Source organism: Centruroides sculpturatus, unplaced genomic scaffold, assembly GCF_000671375.1.
Source record: "Centruroides sculpturatus isolate CEXI.00-Female unplaced genomic scaffold, Cexi_2.0 scaffold75, whole genome shotgun sequence".
In the NCBI taxonomy this organism is placed as follows: Eukaryota; Metazoa; Arthropoda; class Arachnida; order Scorpiones; family Buthidae; genus Centruroides; species Centruroides sculpturatus.
In genome coordinates, this window is record NW_019384342.1 from 1169988 (window position 1) to 1188349 (window position 18362).

General features: G+C 33.9%; 1 protein-coding gene across 1 annotated transcript in view; it reads right to left on the reverse strand.

Annotated features, from left to right (window-relative positions):
* Positions 1-2712: 2712 nt before the first annotated feature.
* Positions 2713-18362, reverse strand: part of LOC111634664 (dynein heavy chain 2, axonemal-like) — a 33359-nt gene continuing 17709 nt past the window's right edge. Inside the window, exons 4-5 of the mRNA XM_023379500.1 lie at positions 16945-17095; positions 2713-5189 (exon numbers count right to left, since the gene is read on the reverse strand). Coding sequence (XP_023235268.1) covers positions 5035-5189; positions 16945-17095 — 306 coding nt within the window. The 3' untranslated portion in view covers positions 2713-5034. The remainder of the gene's footprint in view (positions 5190-16944; positions 17096-18362) is intronic.

An 18362-nucleotide genomic window follows, 5' to 3' on the forward strand; every position in this document is an offset into this window, starting at 1 on the left:
CACCTACAAATCAGCACAATCTCCACACACAAAAATCACATGCTTCATACATCTTGGATTCTCACACTTCGAACAGCAATGTTTTGTTTTCCTATCTGTTTTTTAGTACACTCACCACACCTGGAAGATAGAGATGTATAGACCATGTCCACACATGGTCTATACTGACTATGGTGATTTGGAACTAAGTAAGCAAGTTTCTGTACAAGCTCAAGGACCTGCCTCGGCACATGTTTAATGGTAACTGGTTGTTATTACCCTAGATGTGAATGGATTGGATGTTCACTGTCCATGAAGCAACCACAGTCGACATTATCCCAGTGTCAGGACCCCCAATCTAAGCTACCGGTACACTATCCAACCATCCTTCATCCTTTCTTTTCTCTTTCTAGTTGTAAGTAGTAATAGTAATAGTAATATTATTAGGTTTAAGTTGAATTGTAACTGTCTTAATTTTAACTGGAATTGTATATAAATTAATTGTCACGAGAAGTTTGAGCAAGAGCAGGGACGTAGTACATATATATACTTTTGTTCTCTGTAACAAGCAGTCCAATCTCTCTTCCCTCATTTCAATCAATAAAAACGCAATTTGACTGTTATTTGCATTGTCTTATTGTCACGTGTTTCCCATCCTTTCACACTATAACACATCAAAAGCTTGCATACAAATAGAGACTGGACAAACTCAGAGACAAGTGTCACAGTAACCAAATGAATTATCTATAGGCTTTGGTGATGGTTCCAATGTTGCCAACATGTCAAAGGCAATACAGAGAAGGCTGCCCATGTGTCACAACTGCATGTCTCGACTAGTATGTGGCCATAAATGCCTGATGCCATACCACCAAAGGCAGCCTATAGTATGCATTCCTTTAACTACATGGCACATGCTGATATGCAGAACATGGTGTACTGAACACTTTGCATAGACCTCAGAACAATGTGCCACTGTACTCTGTCCTGTTACAGCTCAGAGACTAATAGTTGATGAGTGTATGTCTGGCGAGTCTCAAGGATATGTTACACCATCAAATATTGTTCTGGAGATGGAGAAGCTTTTGTTTGGGATGAAATCATGTTAGGGTCTTGTATGCCACTGAATATGTTTGAATGTGGTACTGTAATAGGCCAGACATATAGGGATAGCATCCTGCAGCACTATGTTCAGCTTTTTAGAAATGCATTTGGTTCTGGGTTCATTTTAATGAATGATAACGCTTACATTCACATGTCTAGCTTGGTTTAAAGTAACTTGAAATTGAAGAAATAGTGTTTTGGACTAGGTGTATTTTGAAATTAAATTTGTCTGGAAGCGAGGGATTAGATGGAGGTCTGGGTAGTGTAACTGGCAACACATCTGCACAGTAAGCAGCTGTTGTGAGTTTGAGTTCTTCTCTGGGCCAATTTTCTTCCAGAAATTTCTAAATTATTTAGTAAATATTAATTTAATTATAATTATTAAATTTAATATGAAATGGCATCTAACATCTTACCTCTAGNATAGTCTTCGTTAGGCTTAACATCAACGAAAATTCAACGCAAAGCGACCCTCAACGGAGAAAAATTTCAACACAGGATAAATTAATATATTTTTTCGTACATAATTGGTTATCCGAAAAATAAGTTGTTCGAACAACCCCAGTCCCCAATTGATTCGGATAAACGACGCTCTACTGTATATTAAAGTTCATTATTAATAATCTTTCTAAAACCTATAACCAGCATGAAATATGTTCAATTGCTTATGCTAACGTTTTCGGATCCCACTGGGTCCTTCATCAGACTATGTTCTATTTGCAATGATCTGTTAGAATATCTGTTGTCTTTGGAACGAAATTTCAAATATCGTATTCCGAGTTCCATTGGGAATCACGTGTCTTCGAAACTCCAGTCGCTACGTAATGATCGTCTACTTGTATGATGGATTCTGTAATTTTTATGAATAAATCTGTTTGAGCGTGTCGGAAGTCGGAGAAAATGCGCGTTGTTATTCCTTAATTTATTATAAGCACTGATGTCAATTTTAATTTGAATCTTCTTTCCGTATTAGGGCTTGCCACGCTAACGATAAGGTGATTTCATCTTTGGAATTGATGGGCGATGATGAGTTGTAGGCTTTGTATATTTCTACCTGTTGTAACCATCTGAGCTGGTCCACATATGACGTTGTGATAAAGAGTTTGGCATTCACGAAGTCCGCAGAGATCTCCAGATCTGAAGCATACACAGATAAAGAGGTGGTACACCTGTTGTGCATGATGTCCCTTTGGTGTTCCTTCCATCTTACTCCAACCGCCTTTTTGTGGCTCCAATGTATACTAATTTTCTGTCGCATCTATGGTCGATGAGAGGCACCGCGTACACCCCAGGAATTATTAACTCTAAGAGTGTATACTGTATAAGATGTATTTCTTAAATTTGGCCTGTTTTTAACCAAAAGATAATTTACGATCAACATTGGTACAGGATGATCTCAGCTTTTAGTCAAAAATTGAACAGTCTTGTAAGTTAAAAATTTTCCAATCTTGAGATGGACAGTAGTTTTAAAATGAGATTATGCTCAACTGAATGCATTAAAATTTAAAACTTAATATCAATATATTGAAGATAGATATATAAATACATATCTGCACAACTGAAAGCACAAATCATCACTTAAAGTTCATTAAGGAAATACTTTCTTAACCTTAAGGGAGGAGAAATGCCAGGATAGGTTTCATGAAAATGACAGATAGATAACATTTTTTTTACTACAATTGTCACTGTGGTCTAGTCTGGAAAACTCTTCTATTTTTAGAACATTTTCCAAAAAAAGAATTGTAGTGTGATCAAATGAGAAAAAGTTTAATTTAGACATTCCTGATGGTTGCTAATACTTATTAGCATGATTTAAGAGAGAGAAATCCAGTTCAAATGACAAATGGATGGGGTTCTATGATGGTTTGGTCTGCTTTTGGAGAGAGAGAGAGAAAACAAATATTGCCTTTCCTAGAGGAAGGCAGAATGCTAAAGGATACATCCAGCAGATAGAAAAGAATCTATTTTGTTTTGAGAAAGACTGGGGGTCTTCAGTGGCAGTTCCAGCAAGATAATGCTCCCAAACATTACCTGGGAATGGTTCTGGTCAATGGGATTCATGTCATGGATTGGCCAGTAATGTCACTGGATTTGAACCCTATGGAGAATATCATGGGACTTATGGTCAGGTCAGTCTTTGCTAATGGGAAGTAATATGATAATACCATAAACTTGAAAACTACAATCATTGAGAATTGGAAGGAGATTCCTTGGGATTTTCTTCAAAAGCCGATCAAGTTGACGACAGATATAATTTTTGAAGAAACTGAAAACAAAGGGGGCATTCTGATTGTTAGCTTTCATAAATAACCTTGGAAATATCATTTTCTGTGTATTATTCATAAGTGATCTTATAATTATTGAACACTTCAAGAAACTCATTTCTTCAATAAAATTATTTTACTGTTTATATTAGAACTTGAAGCTTTGTACATAATTGTAAAAACACGTTAAAATACATAAAATTAAATTTGGCTATAATCCATTTATTTTACCATCTGAAATAAATTTTAAAAAACTGAGTGTTTTTATTTTTATTGAATGCACTGTACTTCTTCGTTGCTTCTTGACTCAATGTCATAGTTTTCTTCCAAACTCAGATCTCCTCAATGCTTGTCCATTCTAGCTTTTAAGAATTCTTATTATTGCTCTTATTTAAATTTTTCTCAATTACTGAAATCATATAAACACTTACTCTATCTAATTTGTCATGCTTCTACTTATCATTTTGCAAAGCTCAAATCAAAATACTACTATCAATATTATTATATATATAGAAGTATTCTGTTCTTTATCTCTTCCTGAAACCTCTCACACCACCTCTTCCCAAACAAGTCATAATGCAGTAAAGCCCTTTTTCATCTATGTTACATTTTTATACTTTTCTACTGCAAAATTTGCTCTTTGTGCAACTATTTTTCTAGGCACAACCTATTTTAATTTGTAATCTGAAGTCAGTTCCAATAAACAATCAATCTCAAATCAAACACTCAGACTATTAGTGTTCTAAAAGCAGAAATTTATATCTCAGCAGGTTATACAAATCTTGCAGAACGTATATAGGTTTGAATATAGTTTTTCTACATACTCATGTTCAAAACTTTCCTTCAAATTTCTTGAACCACATATCCAAGAAATATACTTCCATTTCCAATTCTTGCTTGTGTTTAACTTCAAACACTAGCTCTCACTTGAAAATGTATAAAAAAATCCTAAATGCCAAGCTTATTTTTCCAAATAGTCCACAAATCAGTAGTTCTATACTGAGCCATAAATTTTATTTTCCTTTAACTTCCTCCAAGACATTTCTCCCTCTCTCAATTCCATTACAAATCCCATTATTGGTTACCTGACAGTTATTCATCTGTTTATAATACTTTCCTCACAGCTTAAAGTAGAAACTATGGATAATCTGATATGTTTTTTAAAATCTATCTCTTTAAATTCTGTTTATGTAAAAAAGTAAGTTCTTGTTTCACAAAGGCATCAAAAGCAAAGATTGTGAGATTATTTTTATATGCCCTTCTTTTAATCTATTAATTAATGTCTTTACCCATTCATAGACAAACAGCCATCTATTAATAAATCTTGCTAGTTCTTTTTCAATTCTAAACCATTCTCAAAAATTGGTCTAATTTCCCACTTTTCTTTATGAATTATAATTTAAAGATTTTAGTTAGAAGTAACAGAACCTTAATCCCAGATGATGGACTGAAGATGTCCAAAAGTGCTTGAATATTTTTATATTTGATATTGCATTCCAATCAAGCAGTTGCTTTTTGATTTATTATTAACAATTTTTGAAGTGTTAATGTTATATATTAAATAAATATTGAATGTAAATTGCACTATGCTAAGATACTTTATTTAAAATTTTATTTTAAAACATATACACCATTATTTAATAAGTAGAACAGGAATTAGTACATGAACGTATTCATAAACAAAAGAAAATTATCCATCTAAATTTAGCAGAAATGCTGTTCCTCTCTTTATCCAATTTTCTGAAGATATTTCTCCAGATTTTACATCAATAGCAATAACAAAAGATGGAAATTCAACAGTTCCCATCCGATCTGGATAATAATAGCATGGGCATAAATATAACTCTGGAAAAAAAGATAAATAATAATAATAATTAAATAACTGAAAATTCATAATCACAATAAAAATTTTCAGATTGTCTGAAATATATTTTGGTTTATTCATATTCTATGCATTGTAAGCTAGAACTTCTAGATAATAATAATAAAAACATCTTTCTCACTTTTTCTAGCAAGTTTTAATAAAAAAGTTTAATATTAGTTAAACTTTTTTATTAAAAAAAGTTTTTAATAAACTTTAACACACTTTAACTTTAAACAGTTATTTTGTTTATTAGGATGTTCGAAATTATGTTAAATCTACGAAAACTATTCAAAATAGCTGAAAATGTTAGTTCATTTTATTAAGACTTGCTAGAAAAAGTGAGAAAGGTGTTTTTATTATTTTGAATAAACAAATATATTCAACCATTCATATTATTTAAAACATCACATTCTTTGACAATGTAAACCATTCTTTCATTTCTTATGTTTTTTAACATAAAAAAAATACAGAATAAGAGTAAATTGCAGTTAATGAAAGATTTGAACTGAATAAAGCTAAAATCATTAATACTGAAAGATTACTATGATCTTTTTGTATTATATATTTTATTATATAATTACATAATTATATAAGATATAAAAATATATATAATATTTAAATATATTTGTATATCTATGTTACAGTCAAAACCCGTTTTTAGTTAGAATGCGTTTTAACTAGTTGAAACTAGTTTATACTGAATGTCTTTGTTAAAACCCGTTTTGTCTAGTTGAAACTAGTTTATACTGAGTGTCTTTGTTAAAACCCGTTTTGTCTAGTTAATTTACTGCTGTACATGTTTTGACTTTAGATAAAACTAGTTTTAACTTTTAACATTAGTTAAAACTAATTTTAGCTACATAAATATGTTTGGGGGAAATAAAGTTATGTNGGATACTCTTGGTCACAGTGTTGCAACACATCATCATCTACTATGGGCTATCGCAGAGCTCCATAGAATAATTGTGCAAGAGTGGGATTCATTACCGCCAAACTGCTGTGTAGCATTTATTGCCATTCATACACACTATTACAGCAATCATACACACTATTAAGCTTCATAGGACCATGGTGTGACATCACAGCATCACAGCAGAAAAAATGAAACAGACATCCCATGTCTGTTTCATTTTTTCTTTTTTTCATCAGGTTAGGTAAACCCAAACTTCTTTCCTTGCTGAATTTTATCTTCCTATATTATGTTTCCTTTTGAAATATGTTTCTCGCAGCTTAAAATGACATAACCACCCCATACAGCAAATTCCTTAACCCGGCGTGAATGAGGTGAGAAATTGTTACGCCAGCTATGAGGTGGGTAGGAGATACCCGAAACTTTGATGCTGAATTTTTTATACTATAATTGTGTATAAAGTATTTTTTCACTTGGGATAATAAGAATAGTATCTATTCAACAAGATAAAAATAATATTTTATTTACTCAAGATTGAAAAGCATTTTTTTTTTTTTAATTGAAATAACAAAGTGTCTACATTTTCATAGTATACTTGCTTACTGGAGAATAAAATCAATAAAAATAAAAACCATTCAACTATCCAGCAAAATTCTTTAATAACTTAAAAACGTTTTCAAACGCATTAAGCATTCATCATCAGTTAATTCTATAATTCGAAATGTGAAATTTGAAAAATTACGCAACGGAAATTCCAAATAACGATTATGTAAAAAATTAAAATGTAACGTATTACAAACAAAAGCGCTATATACAAATTTGTGTGCGCTTAATAAACAATAATAATAATAATAATAACAAATAAATAAATAAATAAAATATCTATCATTGATCATCATAAGCCTGATTGAGCCTTTTATATAGATCTATGCCAATTCGTCGCAAAAAGATTTCCAAGCGGACGAAAGCCTGTCGGCATCCCTATAGTTGATACACTGCGTGCTCTTCTGTGCTCTGTGGATTTCCAGCTTTTCGAGATATTTTATCACGTGTCTAGATGTAGTGGCTTTTATTATAGAGGCCTGGTCCCAGAAAACAGTAATGCCTTGTTGTTTAGCATAAGTGGCAAGGACCGTGCTGTCAATTGTTTTGTTCACTGAAAGCTTATGCTCATTGATTCTTTTTTTCAAATTCCTCAAAGTTGTGCCTATATATACTAAGTTAGAGTTGAACCTGTGGTCTCTTAGCGGTATCGAGTATATTCCTGTTAAGGAGTTGCGTTCATAATCCCTCTTGTCATTCCTTAACATTCTGTATATACAGGTAACCCCCGTATAACACGGTAGTTACATTCTAAAAAATTGCCGTGTTATGCGAAACAAAGAACTAGTACGAAAAGGAGGGTTAGGTTCCAAAAATTAATTATGAAAATATAGTAGCATGTTTTTTAAGATAAATATAAGTTTTCTTTGTCATCACTAAAAGCACTATTAACCAAGAGCATTTTATTTTTGGCAAGTTATCATTATCCTCTGAGAATTTTTCTGCATTATTTTCAGATTCATGCCTTGCCTTTTGCAAAAAGTATGTAATTTTAGATTGCTTGCTTCTAGTTAAAAGATCTTTATAAATTTCCTTATATGGTGCTAAGCACTTATGGAATAAGGGAAAAACATCTGGCAACACAGAAGCAGAAGTGTCGAGATATGGCAAAATTGAAACAATTTTCGCGAAGAACCATATGTATGGAGACGAGAAAAGAAAATTTACACACTAAAGTACTAATAGTTCACGAAAATAATTTTCGTGAACTATTAGTACTTAAGTATGTAAAAATTTATTACATTTCATGTTGTACGAGGGTTTTACCCATTTCTCGAACCGTGTCAGAGTGAATCTGTGCTATAAAAGTACCGTGTTATATGGGGTATGGTACCAATTCTCGAACCGTGTTAGAGTGAATTCGTGCTATAGAAGTGCCGTGTTATACGGGGGTTACCTGTAGTGGGATTACATCGATAAACTATCTGCAAGTTCTTACTTTTGGAAACCCTCTTGATAATCGGTTTAAGGAAGGGTGTATAATCAAAGACCATTTTTTCTTTTTGGTGTTTTGCTTTTGCCTCCTTGTAAGATTATTATCTTTCTTAATGAGAGCCTCTATTATTCTTCTCCCGTAGTCATGCTGCATGGCAATTCTTTGTATATATTGTAACTCCTTAACAGTATCGCAAACATTTGTGCAATGGGTGTGCGCTCTCCTTATCCAAGATTGAAATACCGCCATTTTAATATGCTCCGGATCCGCCGAATTCTTAGGAATAATGATGGGTATAGATGTCGGTTTACGATAAATATTGGTTCGGATTTCCCCTTTTCATGCATGTTATCGTCAGATCTAAGAAATTAACGCTACTGCTCCCTTGTTGCTCCAATTCCAAGGTTAAACCATACGGGTTACTGTTTATCCGATCTACAAAATGCTTGATGTTGCGATTATCCTTCCACAATATAAATACATCATCAACATATCTCGCATATATCAATATATCTTGTTGTAAGGAAGGGATGATACTGTTTTCTAGATTACAAAGTACAATTCGCAGAGGACCGACGACATGGGGCTACCCATCGGTACTCCCCGCCCTTGTAGATAAGTATTATTTTCGAATTCAAAAAAAGATGTGTGACAAATCAAGTCTGCCAATTCCAAAATCTGCATGTGGTATTTGGTAGCGTTATTAGCATTAGCGAATAGAAAATCTCTCAGAGCACAAAAGCATGGAAGCAGTTTGATTGATGGGTATAACGCCTTATAATCTAACACTGTCATCCATTCCTCATTCATGAGCGCAACATTTTCCAGTTTCCGGATCAAGTCCACTGAGCTTTTTATCGAAAAAGGCAAAACCTGCATCTTTCCTTGTATAAATTTAACAAGTTGTTTTTCTATTCTGAAAGTTGGAGCATTACATTTTTCTACCACAGGCCGTAACTGCAAACCAGGTTTATGTGTTTTTCCAAAGGCAAAAATTCTTGGTGTCCTGATAATGCTTGATAAATGCCTTGGAATACGGCCCTTCCTTTGCACCGACACCACTGTTGCGTCCAGAAAGCCTCATACTGAACGTTGAGACGCTCATAAAGAATATGAATTTAACTGCGCAAGATTATTGCAGATGGAAAACAAGATTATATGCCGAGAAGGAGAGATATTCTAACAAAACTGCTTTACTTTTCCAAAGGCACATTAAAGAAACGAAAGAATGGCTCCAAAAAAAAAACAACATTGTTCTCATAAAGGCGGATAAATCAAAAGGTGTTGTACTCATCAAACGGAGCTCATATAGAGAAAAACTGCATGACTACATCGACAGCACCGAATGTCTTCCTGCCCCGAGTAATTACCTGAAAGCCTTACAACAAAGAGTGAGAAAATTTACCCTAACTCCTTTAGCCAATTATCTGGGTATGAGGTCTGCTACTTTACAAGCTCCTAGGACACCCAAGAATTTTTGCCTTCGGAAAAACACATAAACCTGGTTCGCAGTTACGGCCTGTGGTAGAAAAATGTAATGCTCCAACTTTCAGAATAGAAAAACAACTTGTTAAATTTATACAAGGAAAGATGCAGGTTTTGCCTTTTTCGATAAAAAGCTCGGTGGACTTGATCCGGAAACTGGAAAATGTTGCGCTCATGAATGAGGAATGGATGAGTGTTAGATTATAAGGCGTTATACCCATCAATCAAACTGCCTCCATGCTTTTGTGCTCTGAGAGATTTTCTATTCGCTAATGTTAATAACGCTACCAAATACCACACGCAGATTTTGGAATTAGCAGACTTGATTTGTCACACATCTTTCTTTGAATTCGAAAATAATACTTATCTACAGGGGCGGGGAGTACCGATGGGTAGCCCCATGTCGTCGGTCCTCTGCGAATTGGTACTTTGTAATCTAGAAAACAGTATCATCCCTTCCTTACAACAAGATATATTGATATATGCGAGATATGTTGATGATGTATTTATATTGTGGAAGGATAATCGCAACATCAAGCATTTTGTAGATCGGATAAACAGTAACCCGTATGGTTTAACCTTGGAATTGGAGCAACAAGGGAGTAGTAGCGTTAATTTCTTGGATCTGACTATAACATGCATAAAAGGGGAAATCCGAACCAATATTTATCATAAACCGACATCTATACCCATCATTATCCCTAAGAATTTGGCGGATCCGGAGCATATTAAAATGGCGGTATTTCAATCTTGGATAAGGAGAGCGCACATGCATTGCACAAATGTTTGCGATACTGTTAAGGAGATACAATATATACGAAGAACTGCCATGCAGCATGGCTACGGGAGAAGAAGAATAGAGGCTCTCATTAAGAAAGATAATAATCTTGCAAGGAGGCAAAAGCAAAACTACCAAAAAGAAAAAATGGTCCTCAATTATATGCCCTTCCTTAAACCGATTATCAAGAGGGTTTCCAAAAGTAAGAACTTGCAGATAGTTTATCGACGTAATCCCACTATATACAGAATGTTAAGGAATGACAAGGGGGATTATGAACGCAACTCCTTAACAGGAATATACTCGATACCGCTAAGAGACCACAGGTTCAACTCTAACTTAGTATATATAGGCACAACTTTGAGGAATTTGAAAAAAAGAATCAATGAGCATAAGCTTTCAGTGAACAAAACAATTGACAGCATGGTCCTTGCCACTTATGCTAAACAACAAGGCATTACTGTTTTCTGGGACCAGGCCTCTATAATAAAAGCCACTACATCTAGACACGCGATAAAACATCTCGAAAAGCTGGAAATCCACAGGGCACAGAAGACGGCACAGTGTATCAACTATAGAGATGCCGACGGGCTTTCGTCCGCTTGGAAATCTTTTTGCGACGAATTGGCATAATCTATATAAAAGGCTTAATCAGGCTTAGGATGATCGATGATAGATATTTTATTTATTTGTTTATTTGTTATTATTATTATTGTTTATTAAGTACACGAAAATTTATATATAGCACTTTCGTTTGTAACACGTTACATTTTTATTTTTAATTTTTATTTTTTTACATAACCGTTAATTGGAATTCCCGTTGCGTAATTTTTCGAATTTCATATTTCGAATTTATAGAATTAACTGAGGATGAACGCTTAATGCGTTTGAAAACGTTTTTAAGTTATTAAAGAATTTTGCTGGATAGATAAATGGTTTTTGTTTTTATTGATTTTATTCTCCAGTAAGCAAGTATACTATTATAGTTTTAATGGCTTCGCCGGCCAAATCGTACAGGAAAATGGTCGTAAAATTATGCAGAACGAGAATGAAGTTCGAATTTCTTTTACAATGCCGGTTAAACGGTGTTTTCCCGATGTCTATTCATCGGATTAGCCTTCCTATAGAATGTCGCAGTTTGTTACCTAAGTTGAAGTTTTTGTGCCTCAACAAGGCCATTAGAATTGCAAGACGACGTTTTTATGGAATACTGCGTGGTATCATAAAGTTAGAAAATGATCTATATGAAGAGGAGCAAGTTATGCTAGAAGAAGTTAACAGTAGAGTGATCGCATTGGAACATTCTTTGGAAAAGAGGTTGAAACGCACATACATTAAAAAGCTAAAATGGCTGTTTAGGTGCCAGAATGTTAAACCACGGGTGAAAAAAGAAGCATTTTTAACAGCTTGGGACAACATCGTTCCTCCCCAATGCTTGATAAACGCCTTGGAATACGGCCCTTCCTTTGCACCGATACCACCGTTGCGTCCAGAAAGCCTAATACCGAACGTTGAGACGCTCATAAAGGATATGAATTCAACTGCGCAAGATTATTGCAGATGGAAAACAAGATTATATGCCGAGAAGGAGAGATATTCTAATAAAACTGCTTTACTTTTCCAAAGGCACATTAAAGAAACGAAAGAATGGCTCCAAAAAAACGACATTGTTCTCATAAAGGCGGATAAATCAAAAGGTGTTGTACTCATCAAACGGAGTTCGTATAGACAAAAACTGCATGACTACATCGACAGCACCGAATGTCTTCCTGCCCCGAGTAATTACCTGGAATCCTTACAGCAAAGAGTGAGAAAATTTACCCTAACTCCTTTGGCCAATTATCTGGGTATGAGGTCTGCTACTTTACAAGCGCCTAGGACACCAAGAATTTTTGCCTTCGGAAAAACACACAAACCTGGATCGCAGTTACGGCCTGTGGTAGAAAAATGTAATGCTCCAACTTTCAGAATAGAAAAACAACTTGTTAAATTTATACAAGGAAAAATGCAAGTTTCGCCTTTTTCGATAAAAAACTCGGTGGACTTGATCCGGAAACTGGAAAATGTTGCTCTCATGAATGAGGAATGGATGACAGTGTTAGATTATAAGGCGTTATACCCATCAATCAAACTGCCTCCATGCTTTTGTGCTCTGAGGGATTTTCTATTCGCTAATGTTATTAACGCTACCAAATACCACAAGCAGATTTTGGAATTGGCAGACTTGATTTGTCACACATCTTTTTTTGAATTCGAAAATAATACTTATCTACAAGGGCGGGGAGTACCGATGGGTAGCCCCATGTCGTCGGTCCTATGCGAATTAGTGCTTCGTAATCTAGAAAACAGTATCATCCCTTCCTTACAACAAGATATATTGATATATGCGAGATATGTTGATGATGTATTTATATTGTGGAAGGATAATCGCAACATCAAGCATTTTGTAGATCGGATAAACAGTAACCCGTATGGTTTAACCTTGGAATTGGAGCAACAAGGGAGTAGTAGCGTTAATTTCTTGGATCTGACTATAACATGCATAAAAGGGGAAATTCGAACCAATATTTATCGTAAACCGACATCTATACCCATCATTATCCCTAAGAATTTGGCGGATCCGGAGCATATTAAAATGGCGGTATTTCAATCTTGGATAAGGAGAGCGCACATGCATTGCACAAATGTTTGCGATACTGTTAAGGAGTTACAATATATACGAAGAACTGCCATGCAGCATGGCTACGGGAGAAGAAGAATAGAGGCTCTCATTAAGAAAGATAATAATCTTACAAGGAGGCAAAAGCAAAACTACCAAAAAGAAAAAATGGTCCTCAATTATATGCCCTTCCTTAAACCGATTATCAAGAGGGTTTCCAAAAGTAAGAACTTGCAGATAGTTTATCGACGTAATCCCACTATATACAGAATGTTAAGGAATGACAAGGGGGATTATGAACGCAACTCCTTAACAGGAATATACTCGATACCGCTAAGAGACCACAGGTTCAACTCTAACTTAGTATATATAGGCACAACTTTGAGGAATTTGAAAAAAAGAATCAATGAGCATAAGCTTTCAGTGAACAAAACAATTGACAGCATGGTCCTTGCCACTTATGCTAAACAACAAGGCATTACTGTTTTCTGGGACCAGGCCTCTATAATAAAAGCCACTACATCTAGACACGCGATAAAATATCTCGAAAAGCTGGAAATCCACAGGGCACAGAAGAGCGCGCAATGTATCAACTATAGGGATGCCGACGGGCTTTCGTCCGCTTGGAAATCTTTTTGCGACGAATTGGCATAGATCTATATAAAAGGCTCAATCAGGTTTATGATGATCGATGATAGATATTTTATTTATTTATTTATTTATTTGTTATTATTATTATTATTATTGTTTATTAAGCACACGAAAATTTGTATATAGCACTTTTGTTTGTAACACGTTACATTTTAATTTTTTACATAACCACATAACGTTATTTGGAATTTCCGTTGCATAATTTTTCGAATTTCACATTTCGAATTATAGAATTAACTGATGATGAACGCTTAATGCATTTGAAAACGTTTTTAAGTTATTAAAGAATTTTGCTGGATAGTTGAATGGTTTTTATTTTTATTATAAATATATAAATTTATAAATATATAAATATTTAAATATATATTTATATAAATATATATTTATAATATGTAATATTTGTTATAGCCGATACAGGACATCAGTCACCTTTTCCTGCATCCTCACTCATCCTTCTTACCAGAATGAGTGCATATGTCATAGTCAGGGGCAGAGCTAAGTTTTTTGGGACCTAAGGCTTATTGAAATCCAATCGGGTCCCATTTTTTATTAATACAAATAATACTATAAATTATTATATTATTAATATTAACTATTTTTTACTATATGATAAGTGTTTATTGTTAATGAAAAAATACTAAAATTTATTATAATAATTCAATTTTGTGGGGACCTTTTAGTCCCTTGACACTTAGGGACTAAAAGGTCTTAAGCCCTTGGCCCCCCATTTATATCCACCCCTGGTCATAGTTAAAAATTAAAAGGCTGCAATGGTAATTTAATGATAAACCAGGGATGCAGTTGTAAATTAAAAACTGTCAGGATGATAACTGGTGCCCAAAGTTTCAATCAGTACTGTCTATGGAGTTTTGTATTGGCAAAGCATAGCTTTGTGGCACAATATCCAAAAAACAGCTTAAAAATACCAAAAATAATCTATATATTTGTAAATCAAAAAAACACAACACATATTGTTGTGTTTTTTTTTATTTACATACTGCTGAGTGAATGTACCTCAATTTTTTTTTCTATATTTGTAATCAGCACAAAAAACTGTGCAAGAAATAATTTTCTGTGTTTTGGTTAAGGTACATAGTGTAAAGTCCAACTTAAATATTCACAAAGTACAAAGCACTTTTTTAAGCAGGTCAAAGCCCTGCTTAAAAAATGCCAAGATGCTGACCTAGTATGACTATAGTGTACAGAAAATTCCAAAACTATATAAGTTATTTTTATGAATTTACTTTATATACATGCTATAGGATTCTCAATAGTCTAGACTGCACACTTTTCAGATGAATGTACATATCTTTTGTAGCAATGATTTGTTTTCCTGCAAAATTTGTGAAACCAGGCAGCTGTATTGAGGGTATATTTTGTGATAATAATTATTTATATTACTATTTATTCTGACGAACCCTATGTATAGCAATATACGGTACACATTGTTTCCACTTTTGTTTGTGGACAACTGCCTTCCTGATTACAAGGCAAAGGCAAAATGCACTCTGAAAATTACACATCAATGATCAATGTTCACTAGAGGAAAACAGAACACTTTATTTTAAAATTTCTAGTTTTTTTACAATATTCCTTTAAATCAATCATTAATAAAATTTCATTTTTTTAGTATACAGTAGAACCTTGCTTATCTGGACTAATTGGGGATGAATGTAGTGTGAGGCCCCGGAAATAGCCCCTCCCCCAAAAGGGAAAGATATAAAAAAAAAGTTTGTTAAGTTCAATCATCAACAAAGCAAATTATATAAGTGCCGAATTGGTGACACCGGACTTTGATGTCGATGCTCATAGAGAATAACAGGAAAAACAAAATTTTAGATATAAAACAAGAAAATTTAAAATATTAGTGTTAAGATGCAGTTTGGAAAGTAAAACGAAACTAGAAAAAATATTAAAATGAGCGTAGGTGTCATAGTCAACAATTAAACGCAATCAGAGTCGAAAAGATGGTGTCGGATAAACCATCTCCAGCCAACCTTTCTCATGAGCTTTCTCGCCATTTACACCTGGAGACAGGTGGAAGACCAATCAGAAAACAGTGATGTAAGGTCTATCCAATTAGCAAGAAGCGGATCTCGAAAAACCTATAAAAACACCAATTCCAAGGACAACGGGACTTCCACTAAGCTTCCACTAAGACTTCCACTAGACTTCTTTTGTGTTCGTGCATCCTTTCATCTTTTGTGCATCGACTTTCGAGACTTCGAACTTTTCATTCAACGCTGTCCAGAAACCCCTACGATGCTGGACCAGATCGCCGCCAAAACCCCGACGACGCAAGACCAGAATCGACGTCGAAATTTTCCACAAGAGAATTTATGTAAGCATTATCGTCCGGAATAAACAGTTTGCCTCTGTAAAACACTTGTCTTTTACTGCCTCATAAAACTGCCACCCACATACGTGTAGACCTTAGACCATCCCCACAGTAGGGAATAAAAATCTCCCCCCCAATCGGCATTCATACAGTAGTCCGGATAAGGAAAAATTCGAATAATCGAAACAAATACTTTAATTTGTCTTTTAATGATAATACAACACATTTTCTTTTTGATGATATACAGGTAATATTAAAAATAAGTACTGTATTTAAATTGTGATCAAATTTTCAAGAAGCAAATGTTCGTATAGAATTTGGACTACTACTGACCAGCACTAACAGACTACCTATTGTTTAAAAGGCCCTCTGGTGGCACAAGAAGATGGATTTTATAAAATGAAAAACAGTTGAAACTGCATCTTTATGAATAAAAATTTGACAAACTATTTATCATTTTATGACGAGTAAAACTTTTTCGTTGCGTTTGCGGCTTTTAAGTAATGCATAAACTTTCGAGGCACAAGGCCTGCCAGACCGCAAGGCATAGGTGGTGGCTCACGTTGCCCATATGCCGCCCTTGGTCATAGAAATGATGTAATTTGAATATAAATTATTTATAAATATGTATGTCAAATTATATTTTTATTATGACGCAAAATACATTTAAGAGTTTACGACCACTGTGCTGGGTGAGACGTTGTTGAAACAAAAAAAGTTATGCATTCCATCATGTACATAAACAGTATTGTAATTCGCCAAGTGCAAATCAGCAAATTTGTAAAATTTTTGTTTATTTTGAACAATCCGGATAATCGAGATTCTACTGTATTTTGAAATTCAGCCGAAATACATAATTTAAATACATAAATTTCACCTTTATCTTTTTTCTTCTTAATTTCTGTAGGTTTAAAGTTGACAACTGGAAATGGATAAATTAATTGCATAGGTTTTGCTTCAATCAAACAATGGTTATGACGATCCCAAGCAGCTCCTTCAATATAGAGACCAGTTACATATATCCCTTCCTAAATTATAAAGAAATTTTACATGGATAAAAATAAAACTAAAATAGTCTGTAATTTACAGTAAACTCTTTTCAAAAGTTTTAACAGAAAGAATAATTAAATTAGAAATACAATAATAAGAGAATAATTGCACTGCTTATTTCTCTGTACATAAAAATATTCACAAAATTGGAAGAAACAATATAGGACAAAATAGGAAAATTTTTTCATATTTTGTCCTTTTCAATACCTCAGAAACACAACAGTCTTTATGGAAGAGGTGACTTTTTATTTGAGGCTACTCACCTGTGTCAATATGTAAAACTGTTAAAAATTCCAGGCACAATTATAAACATATATTGGGTTGTTCGGAAAATAATTTCGTTTTTTTACCATTAGATGAATTAGTCGTATTTTTCCCGCCATTTTCATTCTAAACCATATTATCATTATATATTTTGACAGCTAGCATTTTAAGGCTTATTTGTAAAAAATTTTGTTTGATTTTGTGCAATTGTTTATTTTTTGTGTCTCATCAAATATGGAAGATCAAAAGCAGAATTTTTGACATATTTTTCTTTTTTATTACCAAAAAAATAAAAATGCCATTCAAGCAAGAAAAAAATCATGTGACATGTATTGTGGAGATGTGCTGATAGAACGACAGTGCCAAAACTGGTTTACAAAATTTCGTTCTGGCAATTTCAATATTGAAGATGCACCACGTTCTGGATGGCCAGTTGAAGCCAATGAAAACAAAATAAAGGTACTGATTGAAGCAAACTGCCAAATAACAACACATGAAATCACTAAGAGATTAAATTTGTCAAACTGAGCTGTTTATGATTACTTGAAAGAAATTGGTTTCGTTTCAAAGCTTGATATAGGGTTCCACATGTTCTTAAAGAGAGATGCTCTCTTTGGTGGGATTTTAAGAAAATTTTTTTTTGGGGCTTTTACTAGACAATTTAACAATTTATTCGAAAGTGTACTGCCATTGAGTAAACAAATTGAGTAATATCATCAAACAGAAAAGGCAGCCAGAATTGATCAACAAAACAGGTGTAGTGTTTTACCACGATAATGTCAAATTTCACACAGGTTTGGTAACTTGTCAGAAACTGTTATAACTTAGAAGGAACGTGCTATCACACCAACCATATTTGCTAGATCAAGCACACTTGGATTATTACTTGCTCTGGTCTATACAAATTTTTTTTAACTGTAAGACATTTACTTGAAATGACAATGTCAAAAATCACTTGGATCAGTTTTTTGTAAGCAACGA